The sequence below is a fragment of the Eleginops maclovinus genome, chromosome 11 (assembly GCF_036324505.1).
Source record: "Eleginops maclovinus isolate JMC-PN-2008 ecotype Puerto Natales chromosome 11, JC_Emac_rtc_rv5, whole genome shotgun sequence".
Classification (NCBI taxonomy): Eukaryota; Metazoa; Chordata; class Actinopteri; order Perciformes; family Eleginopidae; genus Eleginops; species Eleginops maclovinus.
In genome coordinates, this window is record NC_086359.1 from 20,533,058 (window position 1) to 20,549,795 (window position 16,738).

The following is a 16,738-nucleotide window of genomic DNA, read 5'->3' on the forward strand; positions in this document are numbered from 1 at the left end:
CTGTAACATGTCTCCATGCTTTAATGTTCAAAAAGCTCTTTATTTTTCTCATACTGCCTGTGCTGCACAACTCTTTTCACCCTCTGTCTGAAACCAGTGCCCAGTCAGCTCTGATTACTTAGCTGGCCGGCTCTGTTTTCTGGTGAACTTTGGGATTTTAGCCATTGCAGACCATTTATATGCACATAAACCTATATAAAAACACACTACAGGAAAGGGAAAACCCCCAAAACCAAAATAGGAACCCTCGTGGGCTGTTTTTTAACAAAATGGTTTAATGGGCTTTATGATTGGTTTTGGGTTGGTTTTCAAGAGGGATTTTTAATATCTGTAGCAAATGTCACAGCAATCCATCCAATAGTTGAGAAATGTCACTAAAAATGGAAAAGTAAGGGGCCCATCCATTAATTGACATTAATTAATGACCAATCATAATCCAGTACGTAAGATGTCAACAAAGATGTCATTAGTGTTTAGTATCCTCGGCAGACCGTGAATACCCGTTACAAATGTCAACCTTATTGCTGCACTAGAGGAAAGGTCAGGGGATCACCAAAGTAATAAGACTTCATCCTCTGTGGACCATCATGTCCTTAACAGAATTTCACCTTAATCCATCCAAAAGGTGCTGAGATATTTCAGTCTTGTGGTGGAAGGGCCAACATTATCATCCATACAGCCTTAGAGTTAGCATGGCAAAAAAGAGCCAAAGAAAAAAGGGGATTGAGAAAACAACGTGTACTTCTTTTAAGTTTGCACTGAGTGCGCTTTGTAAGGGTAACTGCAGGTGAGTTACACCCAATCGAATGTCCGTATTCAAACAATAAATCCTTGAGCAAAGAAACATCGGCTGATTCATACTAAGCTCAAGCCGCAGGTAAACAACGTTTCCATTCTACCTTAGTGGAGTCATGTTGCTGTTCTAAAAATATTGATTATTTTCCCACCTCATAGTTCTCCCCTCACTCTCTCTGATCCTCGCACATGTCAAACATGGACTACAGATGCATTAAATCTACAAAATGCATTTTATCTTCTCCACTACAGTCCTACTGTCTGCTTAATAAGCCTGCATATTAAACTCGTATTTCAGAGCCAGACCATTACAAGTAACTAATGCCCCCAAACAAAATGGTTATTGCTTTCTTTTAGTCTGAGCTGACGGTGAACATTTAATGGAAATATATTCATAATTTGAGAACAGAGCTAGCTTGTGAAACATTTATTTTTGATGTATTGATAGTGAACTCAGAGATGTAATATTCCTAACTTGTGTCTTTCCATCGTTATGAACAAGGAAAAAGACCTGATCTTTACTTTGTGCAATAAGCATCTCTGGTGTTCATCATGCGTAGCTTTTCAGTATGAACTGCAATGGTGACAAATGTATATGCTGCTCTCAGTATCTCCCTTAAACTTAGCTACATCTTTGTTTCAATTGTCATCTTTTCATCTTTGGTATTGGAGCATGTTCGACATATGACAGAGATACACTCATGATCATTGGATGGAAGTGTTTGTATAAAATAAAGTGCAGTGGACCTTGAGATGATCAAAGTAAGGGAGGAGAGCCTAGATGGAAGCTAAGATAACAGGAACCTTTTCCACTAGGTTTCCAGGCTTTTTCACTGGCCAACCTATTTCTGGCTGATTTCCGGTCTCAGGAAATGAAGATGAATGGAATGAGTCTAACCCAGCAACATCAGAGACTCATGTGCCCACAGAGACCTGGCTCCAACGTGGCAACCTGATGCACTTGACGGAAAGACCATAGGAACACCTGGGTTGGAAGACTGCACCTAGCATCAATGATGCCTAACATGCAGCTCAAACATGATGGATATTGTCTTAAACAATTCATATTTTAAATGTTGAATTCCTTATCGTTTCTGATGCTGTTTGCATTCCTCCTGAAAATGCCCTACAAGAATCCACCTTTGTTTTTGTTCTGTTCCGCCATGTTTCTTTTTCTTGTGAAGCACAAATAGACTTCACTACAACTGCCTATGTTGTTCAACCTTGAGTTGCAGAATGACAATAGGTGATCCTTGAATAAGTTCAACATCTTATTGAAATTCTGCTTTCCCCTCAATCACATTCTTCTTCTATACAATCACAGTAAGAGACTTTCTAAGTGATTTCAGGCTGATACGCAAGTTTTGATCCTACTCCATTTCCTTCTGAGCGCCATTGCTCCTCCTGACTTTTGCTCAACGTTCCGAGACCACGGACCAATTTTTCACACTCCTTACCGTGACAGGACAGAGATAGTGAGATAGGCAGAGAAACAAAGAGGCCGCAGTGTGTGGACTTGAATAGCCCGCATTTCCAATTCTTCATAATTTTCTCTACAGTTCTCTGTCTGACACCTATAGGCTGTGAGAGAACAAGAGTGGGAGAGGTGGAGGGGGAGCGAAGTGTGTGTTGTGTTTGTGTGGGAGATAGCTGGGGGCTACAGGTTCACTGTAGCAGGACTGGCCAAGGGCAGAAGAGAGAGGCTTTTCAAAACGCCTACACAGACTCCTGCTCCCCGATACACTTTCTGCCACGGCCTCCCACAGACAGTCTCCATCTGCTATAAGAGAAATGTATCCTAAACAGCCACTGTGAGTTTACATAAACAGTCTTCTGAATATCAGAAGGAGCAGAAATGTGTCTGACTAAGATTCGTAATGCTTTCAAGTATCAAAAGGCAAGAAAAAAAACCCTCTAAAGTACAGATGAATAAACGTTAAACCAAATGAGGTCAGCTGGTTAGGCCAGCCGGCATTCTCCTTCCATTGGGTAAAACTGGACTCCAAACAAAATCTCTTACATAATATACTGGCAGAGATATCTTTATCCACATGCAGGCTAACCATGACTCGTTGGCTTTCCATCTCTTCGGGTCCTGTGTAAACCCTCAAGGAGTTCCCGACAACCTGACCGCTGCAGTCACTCTATTAAAAAAAGCCAAGGAAAATTCCAGTGGAGGCACAAATCAAAACTGTGTCGAAACCATGACTGGCATCGAAGCAATATACTTAGAAGAAGGCTGGCGATCAGCAGCAATTACAAATTAGAGTAAATATATTTATGTTAATTTCTCTTCACAAATATACACATGTAAACAGGGTCCCTTCCTGATACCCCCATGAAGTTAAAGGGGCCCTATTATGCTCATTTTCAGGCTCATATTTGTATTTATTGCCTCTACTGTGACATGTCTCCATGCAGACATGTTCATGTTCCAAAAAGTAGTTTATTGTTCTCAAACTGCCTGTGCTGCAGCACCTCTTTTAACCCTCCGTCTGAAACCAGAGCCCAGTGTAATCTGATTGGTTAGCTGGTTGGCTCTGTTGTGATTGGTCAACCGCTTAGAGATATCCCAACGCTTAGTCTATCACTTACAATGTGTTAGATTGCTATCCAATGGAAGTGCAAGTGTTACATAGTGATGTCACCATGTTCGCAGTAAACGAAGGACTACATTTGCGGAGTTTTAGGCAGGTGGAAGAGTGTGTTGGAGACAGAAAACTACCTCTGGCGTGATTTTAACATTAACCATTAACATAACTACACAAAAATGTATACAACACGCTACAGGAAAGGGACAACCCAAAAAAGCAAAATGAGGCCCTTTAGTTTTATCCACTTGCATCCACTAACCATGGAGTTACCACAGGCTAATCTGAAGTACATAGAAGTACAGGAAATCAGTGGTAAACATTAATTTCTTTTCTCTTTCACCATCACCCTGAGTGTTACAGTCAGAGAGGTTTGCACACAGATCTGACACCACTTTCTAAGTGAGAGGAGTGTGTACCTGCCTTTGCTGTTCACCCCTGTTTAAAACTGCTTAGCAACAACATTATGTCAGAAAGAATGAACGAAGCCCTTAACATGACTGAGTGCGTTTACAGAAATGCAGCCGCGTGCATAACAACATCTTGATACCTCTCCTTAAAGTCAACGCTGACAGTAAATGTACGTAAAACAAGCTGGAATAGCTTCTATTGCCTCAGTCTGACAGTTTCACACTTATGTGTCTAGCCCTCTCTCTGGCTGCAGAAGGAAATACCCTCACCTTCTAAACCATGTAAGGACAATAATGAAATGCATTTAAAAAGAGTGTACAATGCCAAAGACATATTTAAATGTTAGAAAATGTTTTTTCTCCATCATAATGAACCTTTTATAAATATTAGATATTTTACTTTTAAACATTTACATTTATTTAATTTGTATTTTACCAGTTTAATTGTGCTTTAAAGGTTAGTTATTAACAGAACAAAAGCCATCCATGCAATCTAATATAAATTGTCCATGGATAGTTGTTACACAAGCTAAAAACCCTTATCACCCGTCTCCCCTGAAAATAGAATGAAAACAACACTGAACATTAAAAAGTAGCTAATGTTTCTGCATGCCCCCTATTTCCCCACAATGGGAAAACCAATATGGATCCAGTAGCAGCTGCTGACAGAAAGCCAACACATATTATCCCTTATTCAAACAGCAGATGGTTCATTTTAAGTCTGATCTGTCCTCCACGCTGTCATCACAGGTGTCGTTAAAAACTGTGAACTTCAGCGTCCCCGAGATGAGTCGGCGCATGGAGCGTTGTCATGGTGACACTGTTGGTGTTGACGGGGACGGCGGTAGTGGTGGATGGTGGGGGTTGAGCATTCAGTTTGGTGCTTGCTACCTGTGTGGGCTTGTCTGTGTCTGGCAGTGTGCGCACGCATGTGTGAAGGAGGACACCGGCTGTAACAAGCCCAGATTTCAAGGAAGTGTTACCTGTCACATAAACGCACGTACACACGTAGCCTAAGTGGATTCCGCCACTTTCCCACGCAATTAATGGAGTATAGACTCTCTGTAAACAGGGTTCCTACGTAATCTCAAGACTTTTCAAGGGCCCACAATAAAAATAATCCATAATCATTCACAACCTATAACATGAACAGAACTTTTTCAATTTCTTACAGTTAGTTAGGCCCATACTCAGGATAAATAAAAAAAGAGAATACATTTTACCCAACTGAAATATACATGCTGTGACAAGTAGCAATTCCAAGGGCATGCTACCGTCACATTAACACACAGGCTGTATTTCACTACTTTCCCATGCAAGTAATGTAAACTAGATAAGCTGTAAACAGGGATCAACCACGTTTTTATGGACAAAATTAATTTAACTAAAATGCCAAACCTTTTCAAGGGGTCTATAGTAAAACAACTTTTTCAAAATCCAATACTCGATTATGTTCATATCCCATAAATACAAACTACAAGCACAGCCAATGCATTGTTCTGATCTGAAATCTAGTTATATATTTACATTAATCAGAGTTACCATATGCCCCGAATTAAGTGGTTGTTTGCTGTCAAGTTGGAGCTTGAAATCCATGAGGCTTCAAAATGTAATTTCTTCAATATTGTACCCTACAGTAAGTGATTTGTTTGATTTGATATGCATATGATTATTGAGTTATGGCCAAAAACATGTTTAAAAAGGTCACAGTGACATTACCCTATGAGTAGCAAGTTTTAGAATTTGCAGAGGGCCGATTCAAAATGGCCTGCGGGCCGCATTTGGCCCCAGGGCCGTAGTTTGGACACCCCTGTTTTAGGAGAACAAGAAACTCCCTAAAGGGTTCTTTTGGAAATGATGTTTATGAGAATAAGACGGACGCTAGTGAAACCCGAACCCATAAAACAACAGCAACACGAGTCTGTAGACTACATAATATTCCGTAACTCCCTAACAAACAATATTTAAGTTGCACTATTCAAACATATGGGATACAATCATATGTAATTCAGCTTGTTAGCATACATAGATGGAGAAACACAATGCGGGGAGAAGACACAAACTAAGTAATAACATTTTGTCACTGATGACTTTAAGAATGATTTTCCGTTAGCAGCTACAGAATATACAGCTCCAGAAAAATAAGGACACCACTTCAGCATTATCAGTTTCTCCAGTTTTACCATTACAGATATGTCTTTGAGATACATTTTTTGTTGTTGTTGTTATATTGTGTTCTATAAAATATTGACAACATTTCTCTGTGTTGGAATTCAACACACACTGGAATGGCTGCCATACATGAGAGATTGAGATTTAAGAAAAATGTGGAGTGGTCTCTTATTTTTTTCAGAGCTATACATCTGATATTATGATATATTCCTACAGGTTAAACACGGCAACATTTTGTGGGGGTTTTACTGATATCATGATTTCCAAGTTTTTCCACCATGCTGGGAACCCTGTGTGAGAAGCAGGGAAACCAATGCAGCTTGTAAAATCTCTCCCTGCTTCTACGTGCCCTGATTATGAATGAACATGGTGCTCTCTCACACACACACACACATCCTGAGCTCTCCCTCCTTCCCCAAACAGCCGTCTGAGGCGAATCTCCGGCCATGCGAGGCCGAGGATTTCGCTCTCATGTTGATGCAGAAGTGATCTCCTCGGTGCTGCATGTGTGCACTCACTCATCAACTCTGGCACACACACAGATGTTCGGGAACTGAAGTGACAACAACACTATTTTTAGAGGAGGCTGCCCACACATGGGCGAGTTTACAGCGGGGGGGACTGTGTGTATGTGCATGTAATGATGGGGGAGTGTGAGTGAGGAGCTCTCACACACACACACACACACACACACACACACACACACACACACACACACACACACACACACACACACACACACACACACACACACACACACACACACACACACACACACACACACACACACACACACACACACACACACACACACACACACACACACACACACACACACACACACACACACACACACACACACACACACACACACACACACACACACACACACACACACACACACACACACACACACACACACACACACACACACACACACACACACACACACACACACACACACACACACACACACACACACACACACACACAGTGTTTCCAGACTCATGAATGGATGGCAAAGGCGTGTGTTTGTGGCAGCAGTGTTACACAGCACAGGCAGCAAGGTGACAGCAGTGTTAGAGGTAGACAAAGCGTAAATTAGTCTCAGTGTGACAGTTAGAGTTCCACTGGGTGCAGCGGCTGCTCACCTGCCACCTCCACGATGTCTCCCGGGACGATGTCTCTGGATTTGATCCTCTGGACTGCCTTACGGTTCATGCGGTACACCTTCCCCATCTCTGGCTCATACTCCTTGAGAGCCTCAATGGCATTCTCTGCATTGCGCTCCTGTAACACGGTGGCGAATAGGAAGTCATTAAAAAAATAGGTAGAGTGAGATTTTGAATATATTTCGTTCAAGGTCTCACGTTATGGTATGGAAAAGCATGCAGGCAAAGACTCCAAAATATAAATAAATCCTCTTATAATGAGAAAAATACATATAGAAATGCAAGTAATGTTTTTGGATGTTTCTTAGCATAAGAAATTATATAAATATATACATAGTATATACATATATACAAAGCATGCAAAATAAGTAATTAGAAAAATCATAACCAGAGAAAGTTACACAAAGGTCTTAGTTCTCACGTCAAACAGGAAGATTCCTTCAAGGATATCGACTCATTTTCATTTATTTGCAACATGCTTCATTTTGACATCGATTACCAGCTATGAATCAATTTATTGTAATTTTATTTAATTATTGCTGCTAATTACTAGAAAAAACCCTTTGATTTATGTTTTCTGGTATTTTCTCGAAGAAGTGGGATTAGTGGGTTTTTATTTAGAGAAATATAATATTTGACAGTTCTCTAATAGAAGCTTTACATGACCACGATATATGACTGTGGTTTACCATCTGCTCACAGCATTCTCCCAAGTGCCTTGAAGTGGAATTTTCTTTCTTTGAATTTAGGGCATCTTAAAATGAATTATAATCATCCTCAAATATTGTTTTCCAATGTTTTGAGTAAGTTATTCCACTGTGTCCTAACAACAGCCTACAACTCGGTCTCAGACTTCTTTCCAGAAGTGCCGCTGGATGCTCCAGATCTATATTTGAAGTTTGCATTAAAAATGTCATCTTCCTCTTGATCAGAAATGAACCGCGGGGGCACTTTGCATGAGCTCCCTGGTTTGTTTAGGTTTTGACTTGACGCACAGACTTGCAAAACTCAGGAGTGTACAGCCTCAGCCCTTGACGTGCCATTTGACGTACAGATGTTAGAACATGTTTGGATAAAGCACACACATAAAAAGATACCAAAGGTGAATCCATGCATTGGGCCACAGCTGGTGGATAAGATAACATTTTGTAACTTTACTGTCTTCACTGGCATTGGTGGCCTTTGTAACCATGTGGAAACATCCTTAGTAGTGTGTGTGTGTGTGTGTGTGTGTGTGTGTGTGTGTGTGTGTGTGTGTGTGTGTGTGTGTGTGTGTGTGTGTGTGTGTGTGTGTGTGGTGACACAGGATAGAGACAGTATCTCACCTGCCAGACCCCGATAATAGCGTTGGCGATGAGGATGAGAAGAATTACAACAGGCTCAACAAAGGCGGTGGTTGACTCCTCTCCCTCCTCAAACAGAGCCAACACCTAGATGAACATACAGTGAACAGAACATTAGCACACGTTTCATACTGCAGCTCAAGTTGCATGCAGGATATACATTTTCAAACATGGATTGCTCGGGAATACATATAGGAGAAAACCTTCAGCAAGAAAATGTGGAGAGAGAACCAAACTGAAATGCTATTTGGACATAGGAGTCGTGTACCAGTGTGTGTTACATTTAGTTCCCACCTGTTGCACCTCCACAGCCCTATCAGATGAACTCATGAACACCTTCATTGACGCCACTCATTGTGCTCCAAAAGTTCTTATTACCTCCAACAAGGAAGTTATGTTTTTGGCCAGGTTTGTCTGTTTATTGGCAGAGTTACTGAAAAATTCCTGGCACAAATGTAGTTAAACTTTGAAAGGGTGTAGCATGAGCCATGAAGAATCCATTAGATTTTGAAGCTATCCAAAACAGGGCAGATACACTTATTATGTGTACTTGTTGCTAACAGGGTGGGGCTAGCCGTCTATTTCCTGTGAGTTTGTTGCTAAGAGTTAGAGTTAGGGTTAGCTATTAATGTAAACATAGCTGCTTCAAAGTACTGCCTTCGAGGTGGCTCAAGTCAAACTATCCTGAATAAAAAGACTAAAATAAAAATGAGGATTTATGTTGATGGAATGTCCCCAATGACTCCACAGATTTCGTGAAAACACTATGCATTCACTTTCATGTTACTGAACATTAGCCCGTTGACTGTCAGAGATGGCAGTCACTAGGTTGTTCTAACAAGCAACAAAGTACGTCTTTAGGAGATCATTACATAAAAAGCTCCCCCCTGCAACACTGAAATGACTTTACAGCGCTACTCTGCCGATGAAACTAAGCACACTGCACAGCGAGAGCAGCACAGAGAAAGAAAGGAGAGATAATGGGAATCTACTTTTCCATGATCTGATGGGGTTTATCAAATGATAAAAGACTATCCCCCTCCGGTGCATTGAGCAGCGGAGTGTATGTCGAGGCAGACCAGAGCCCGGTCGATAGCTCATCATTCCCCATCATTGGGGACGGTAAATCTCCCCTCTGACTGAGTGAAGATTGGAGGGCAGTCTTCTCAGTAAGGACGGTTTAAAAGACACAATCAGAACACGTTTAGAGGGGTGAGAATACCTTACTGCTTTCACACTCAAAAGGAGGTTAAATTTCAAGATGAGTAGGATTTCTTTCTGGGTTCTAGAACTCATTAAGAGGATCTGGAAGAAACCTAAATTCTTGCTTTTGGCAATTTGAGACTACGTTTAGCTCATATTTTACTTTGGGTATTGAAATCAAAACTTGATTGCCAAAATAAATCTCTACTTACAGCTTTAAACATTCACACCCCGCATGCATAACTGAACGCTGAGACACATGGCAACAGATGGCCCATTATATGTGGATGTTTGGATGCTCCAAGTGGAAAATCTAAATCCATTCCTATCAAATTGGTCAGGAAACAAACCCTCCTAAAAAGGTCACCTATTGAAAAATGTACTATATACAAAGAAGGCTTGACATCTAATTCTATTGTCATTTGATTTAACAAAATGTCTTTCCTATAGTCTCATGAACATTAACTCTACAGAGTGACGTGGCAAACCAAACAAAAATCAGCCTTCTTTCTTTCTTCAGCTCAAAGGGAGGAAGTGCAGTGATTATGTCAGGCAGCTGCTGTGGCTTTATGTGTGGCTCTGCCCTATTAACATTTAACCAGATAAGCCAGCTTCAGCAACATTAACAAACATCAATTTTGAAAGCAAACAATAAACTTGTTAGATAAACTGAGGAACTGCTCAATAAATAACCAAATATTGTCATATATAGTATACAATACCAAAGCTGGTATTGCTTTATATTAAAGTCTGTAATTGGGGGTCATTAACAATATGTTAAAAACTATGTATATGTTAATATGAGCATCATCAACAAGTTCAATTGCAGAAAATACATTTATAAGCAATTGTTGGAAACTTTTTAACATTTATTCAGTGGTTTAAAGTGACTTTGTAGATTTACTCAAGTACAATTTTGAGTCACTTTGTACTTCTATCCTGTTACAATTACTTAATACCATTATAAATATAATCAACCCTTAAATCAGACTTTAGTTACACCTTAAATTGAGCAGCTACCCTGCAGTATACATAGTCATTAAAAGTAGCTGCACCTTTACCAGCTCTGAGAACACTTTAATGATCAATAATTATAAAACATATCAGAGATATTATTCTGAAATGGACCAATCAAACAATGACTACTTTGAGTACCTTAAGAAGATTCTAATGCCAATACTTTTGTACTTTTACTTGAGTAACATTTTGAATGCAGGACTTTTACTTGTAACAGAGTATTCCTACACTCTGTTACTTCTGCTTTTACTCAAGTACAAGATCTGAGTACTTCTGCCACCTCATTTAATAGCCTGCTTAGTTTCTTATATTAGTTAATAGCATTGCAAACGAATGTATTAAGTTTAGCTAATATATCTATGTCAATGTTAAATCTTAAAGTTGTTTTTGTTTCTCTAGTAAGATGAATACATATTTTGTATGCATTCATTCCAAGTTAACAATGCATTTTTTAACAGTTCACTGTACTTTCTGCAGGTACCTATTCTAAAGCGAGAACCGTCCCGTTATTAAAGGTTAATACAACCCCTTTTATGTCGCAACAAAGGTGATAACATGTTTCCACAAAGAGAGCATTTTAGAAAACTAGCCTCAAACTAGAGAGCTGTCAGAGTGTTTTTGATAAAACCTTGTTAATGAAATGTAATTCTTAACTCACATGTTACCATTTCTAAAAATAGATATATTCCAGATGGGATAATTGCAAAAAAGCATAGCATGATGTGGAGAAAAGTCTTGATTATACATTTATTTTAAATCTAACTAAGTAAATATTACTCATCACAAAGACCCAAGTATAAAGATTTACCGAGCATCCTCACCTGACCTATTTTGTCTGATAATAAGCTTTAATCATGTCATGCAAAGAAGGAAGGAGAGTCTAATCTACTCAATTTGAATATATTCAAAATAACAACCAAATGAGTCCCCAACTAAAGTATGTCTTTCATTCCAGTTCACTCTGCTTCAGCCACTCCCTGAGTATACTGGAGACGGACAGAGTAAACACCAAGGTTAAAATGTCACTATAGAAATGTCAGGGGACAATCACACGAAATGTGTTGGATCAAGCTGCTAGCTTTTAATATATTTGTGACTTTGAGTCAAATCAGGTCACAAGGAACGTCATTTTGGATCCTGAGCTGAAACCACTCCAGGCAACAACAACATTGTAAAGCATTAGGGTCGGTGCGGCAGTGGAACAGGGGCTGTATTCCACCATAAACAACATTTTAAAGCATGATTTACATGGGGAAAAGTGGGCCCACACTCCAGAGTCCTGCAGTTACAGCCTAACACAACAGCACTTACAGAAGATATATTGTGTCATGTTCATTTTTAGAGCAACTTTCCTACTTTCAGAAATAGCAACAGCAATTTCATCCCCAGACTCCAGGGACGTGCTGGAAAAAAGAAGAAGTTATTATGCAGTCAGGATTCCCTCACTCAACACGTGCTTGACCTTCACCACCCTCAGACTGCAACCAGGGTCACAGCTTGAGGCATTGCAGCAGAGGGAGCTTAGCTCTGCCCGTTTCCCCTCAATTAAACCATATCAACACTGGGTGGAAAGGAAAAGCCTGAAATACACATGTTTCCACGTGAAAAGGGACCATAAACAAGGCTTTGCTGTGTTGTAACCAGGGAATAAAGCAAAGCCTAAACCTCATGGAGCTAGCATGTTAGGTGTATGCAATAAACCAATGCATCTGCTGCATATTAAAAGTTAGCCTTTGATTAAAAGTGGTTCATAATATTCTTATAATAAAGATTTATTTGTCTTCCTTCCAAAAAAGGAATGAATAACAGCCAAAACATTAACAAAAAAACATTGTTCAAATTGTTACTCTGAACATGGGTATCAAATCCAAAATGGGATCAAGATTAAAAAATAATAAGAATATGGAGGAATAATACTTCGGGTGTTACTTACGAAGGACACGCAGGCAGCGAGCAGCAGGATCCGCACCATAAGGTCTTCAAACTGCTCCACCATCAGATCCCACAGGGACTTTCCTGAAATATTCACAAGCCTTTATTTTTAACTGTTTGGTGCAAAAGCAAAACAGAAGTGACTTTACAAATACTGTACAACAGTGAGGAGAAGTGTGGGTAAATCATTAAGAACTAAGGTGTCATAAAGAACTTGATATATTATAATTATAAACCACCAACAAATAAAGGGTAGAATTAGAGTAAAACAATTATAACAAGAACATCCTGCAATCACTGAGACTTTAATTATTGCACAACAATATATCTAGCCGTTAATGGTATGGGAGAATTTAGAAAATACATTTAAAGTTTGGTATTTGATATCAGTTCAAGCTGTTGTAATGCACAGCAACCACCATGCCCTATTTAAAGTCTCCCACTCTGAGTTATCTAAGTGTATCCTATTGTTAGCGGTGGAGCGGATCTGTGAGATGCATTGACATTGCTTTTTACTGAACAGCTCTTATAAAGAAACACAAAAGTGTGTTTACAGAGGAGTAGTGGAGTGTGTCCATTGGTGAAAGCTGCAGTAGTGTACACTCCTAAAGTTCAGCCCTCTGTTTACAGAGCAGAAAAGATCCCGGCTCAAGACTGCTAATCAGCTCGTAAAGGGAGGAGGATCGCAGCGAAGTGGAAAAATCAATATTTACCTTCTTCAGCGGGGAGCTCTGTGGATGTCACACCAGGCCGGTTGTAAAGTGATCAGGGCAGGAGAGAGTGATGTGGTTGAGTTGGGGGAGAAAGACAAGAGCAGTTAATACATTTGATGAATTCCTTCTGACTTTGATATGCATGCAAGCGTACAAATTTCCCTGTAGGATCGTTCTGCTGGGTGATGATGAGAGAGTTAGGTAGAACAGCAATACTTTCGGATTACTATCTGCTTTTGTATTATTAATCAGTTGAATAACTAGCAATCAAAGCCGAGGATATGCTATTCTCAAATCAAGATGTTTTATATTCCACCTTCAGTAGCTTTAATGTAGCTTCAGGCATCGAGCTGCATAATGAAACTCGGAACAATGGGACAATACTGGGATAAGAATCAGCGTCATAAAAGCACCTTGAGGAAAATGTGTGGTTTGTGATATTTTGCTATATAAATACAATTTATTTAATTACATGAGACTTTACCAGGGCCTTGTGTGCCAGTATGCCTGCTCATCTCATGATCTGGGAACTGAAATGCTTTTGTTTTTATTTTATTTTTGTTGTGCATATTTCTTTGCAATGCCAAATCCATTTTCTATGCATGTCTAATCTTGTAAGCTTCTATAATAAACCTTGTATGTTAACAAGCAATCCCTGTAATTATTGACTAATCTACCCATTATTTTTCAGTTAATGTTTTGGTAGAAAAAGCTATTTAAAATGCCCATGATGTACACCTAAATGCAATGTTGGCATAATCATATTGCTCGGTCAAAAACATAATAACATGTATGGTAAGGTTAAAGAAGATACCATGAAACTGAAAATATTAAGATTTGATGGAGTGGAAGCAGTGAATTTCCAAAGATTTTAGCCCTTAAACTGTTCAGGGTTCAATATTTCTCATTTTAATGGGTTATCATTTGTAGATTTGGTCTGTACAAACAAAGTGTTGTTTATTTATGCAAATCATTTTGTAATTATTATAAAATATGAGCTTAATCAGAAATGGCAAACATTGTAATACTCAGTTTTTGAAGCAATTTATCAAGCAAACAAATATAGTGAGAATTCTGAGATTTGGTAATGTTATTACTTTCATCTTAGATGGTTCGGACAAAGCACACAATTTGGAATAGTAGCTTCAGGGTCTGAGAACTTGTGATCAATTAATCCCAAAAATAATTGCAAGGCATTAAACATAATCAATAGCTGGAGCCCTATCTGAAATGACTTTTAGTATTACGCTTACTCTGCTCAGATTGTCCAGGCAACACTTTTCCCTGATCAAAGCTGCGGTGATCTCATTGGCATTCATGCTGCAGCCTCACTAGCCTCTCACAGAGTTTTCTCTCATCGCTAAACCCCCTCCTTTTCTCTTCCGTCATCAGCATGTGCATCAGTGTGTGGGTAAGCTCAAACAAAAACAAACCTGTGAATCAAAACGCATTGCTCTTTTCTTTCACATCATTTTGTCATTTTTCATCTGTCATTCGTAAAGAAAAGCTGGTGTTTTTCTGACATTTTGAGGCAAGCTGAACATTTCTTCTGATTTGATTACCAGAACCTGACACCCACCACACAGATGAGTCACTGGTGTGAGTAGAAAACACATCAGTCATGTTCTAAAAACATTCCAATTGACAAGTACTGTTGATCAGTGCCACCACGTTGAGACGCAGGCGTGCTGAGTCACTGTAACATTCTCATCCAGTCCAACGCAAAGCTACGGACGAATGGCTCCAATGTAAAAACAACATCCATCACATGTAAGAAATATGATGTGCGATGATGACATCCATCATTTCCTGCTGGTTTAAGTGCATTTAACATCAAAGCCTTCGTTTTATCATCATCTCTTTCCATAAAGGTGAATCTCTTGTTCAAACTGTGGAAACCTCATGTTTCTCTGCATGTTTTGACCAGACAGTGCTACATAAGTAGAAAACGTGATCCTGTGAAGAGAGCACCTGGAAAGAGGAAAGGAACTATGACGTTAGCCCACAGTCTCATTCCAAAAACTCAAACTGTGCAGCTACACTTACACGTGCCACTGGCAGAAAGAGAAATTATCTCACATCATGACTTCTGTAACCGTTCAACAACCTCCAAATGTGCTTTCCTTGCAGTTGAAATGAAACCAGAGGGAGCAGACGGATTGTACAAACAAGCTATTAAAGAACTGAGAAGTTCTTAGATAGGCATTAACGCCAAGAATATGATAACGCCTCCAGTCAGACCAAAACATGATCTGCTGAATATTATTCATCTATTAGGTAACAACCTTCTTGGGAGCGTGCATAATAATAGCTGATGATTCACTGTAAATTGCTTTTCAAACTTGCTGTCTGGAGGGTTTTCAGAGTTCAGGTTGGACACGGTTAAACTCATGGGGGACTTTTGTCCTCGCTGTGCCAGCAGCAGCAGCAGCAGCGGTGGTGAGGTGGAGGAGTGGGTTCTGCTGTTTTCCATGCTCCACCAGTCTGACATGAGCCTGTTTCCCCATTACTGTGCCTCCCTGGTTGTATAATGTTTTTTATGGCCGACAGCTTGGCTGTGAGTCGAGTGCTAGAGACAAAAATTGACTGAGTTAAAGGGACAAGACAGACAAAAGGGAAAGAGAGAGGAGAGGGGAAGGAAAGAGAGACAGGGCTGGAAGTGTTGAATGGGGTTCCCCGGCTTCCCTCTGCCAAGGATTCCCTCACAGTCATCTGGCCTGTGTCAACCCAAAGGCTTGCCCAGGCACATTCCTGAATACTGACTTCACCTCTCTCCCTCGCTCCGTGTCCCCACAGCACCTCCCCGGTCCTCCTCCCTCTCAGCCCAGACAATGAATAAAAGAGCTTGTTGACTCGCAGCAGAAAAAGCGAGCAGCGCAGAGCAGAGGGGAGACACATCCTGGAGATAGTTGCCAACAACAGCATAGAGCTGTGTCCAGAGAGGCAGGAAGAGAAGCAGGAAACATGTCCTGTCTATCTCTCCGCACTGCAACCGACATGCTGATAGAAGGAGCTCTCAGCCCCGGATCCTCTTACGCTCCTCTGTCGAATCCATTACCGAATTACAGCCCCAATTATCGAGACCCCCAGTCAACATCACATCTGAGTGTGGTTAGGCAGTATTAACAAGCCAGGCCCTCTTGTGCAAAATACAAACATGATAAAGTTTTCATCAGTTACCATGGCTACTTGGCTCATGAAGGCTCCTCGAAAAACAACCGTTTTCCTGAGGTAGTGTGCCAGTGTCTGTCCAAATGTACCATGAATAACTGTTACGCAATCAACAGGGCCTTGGTGCACGCTCTGACTGCAAAAATCAACACCCCCCCCCACCTAAAAAAAAAAAAACACACAGTTTGATGGCTCAGGCTCACACTAGTAGCCTCTGCA

At 40.2% G+C, this 16,738-nt stretch overlaps 1 protein-coding gene across 1 annotated transcript in view; it reads right to left on the minus strand.

The window, feature by feature from the left end:
* The window catches only part of atp2a3 (ATPase sarcoplasmic/endoplasmic reticulum Ca2+ transporting 3), a 53,858-nt gene that overhangs the window by 27,125 nt on the left and 9,995 nt on the right, over positions 1–16,738 (minus strand). The window contains exons 2-5 of the mRNA XM_063894587.1: positions 13,349–13,366; positions 12,637–12,719; positions 8,466–8,570; positions 7,120–7,258 (exon numbers count right to left, since the gene is read on the minus strand). Coding sequence (XP_063750657.1) covers positions 7,120–7,258; positions 8,466–8,570; positions 12,637–12,719; positions 13,349–13,366 — 345 coding nt within the window. The remainder of the gene's footprint in view (positions 1–7,119; positions 7,259–8,465; positions 8,571–12,636; positions 12,720–13,348; positions 13,367–16,738) is intronic.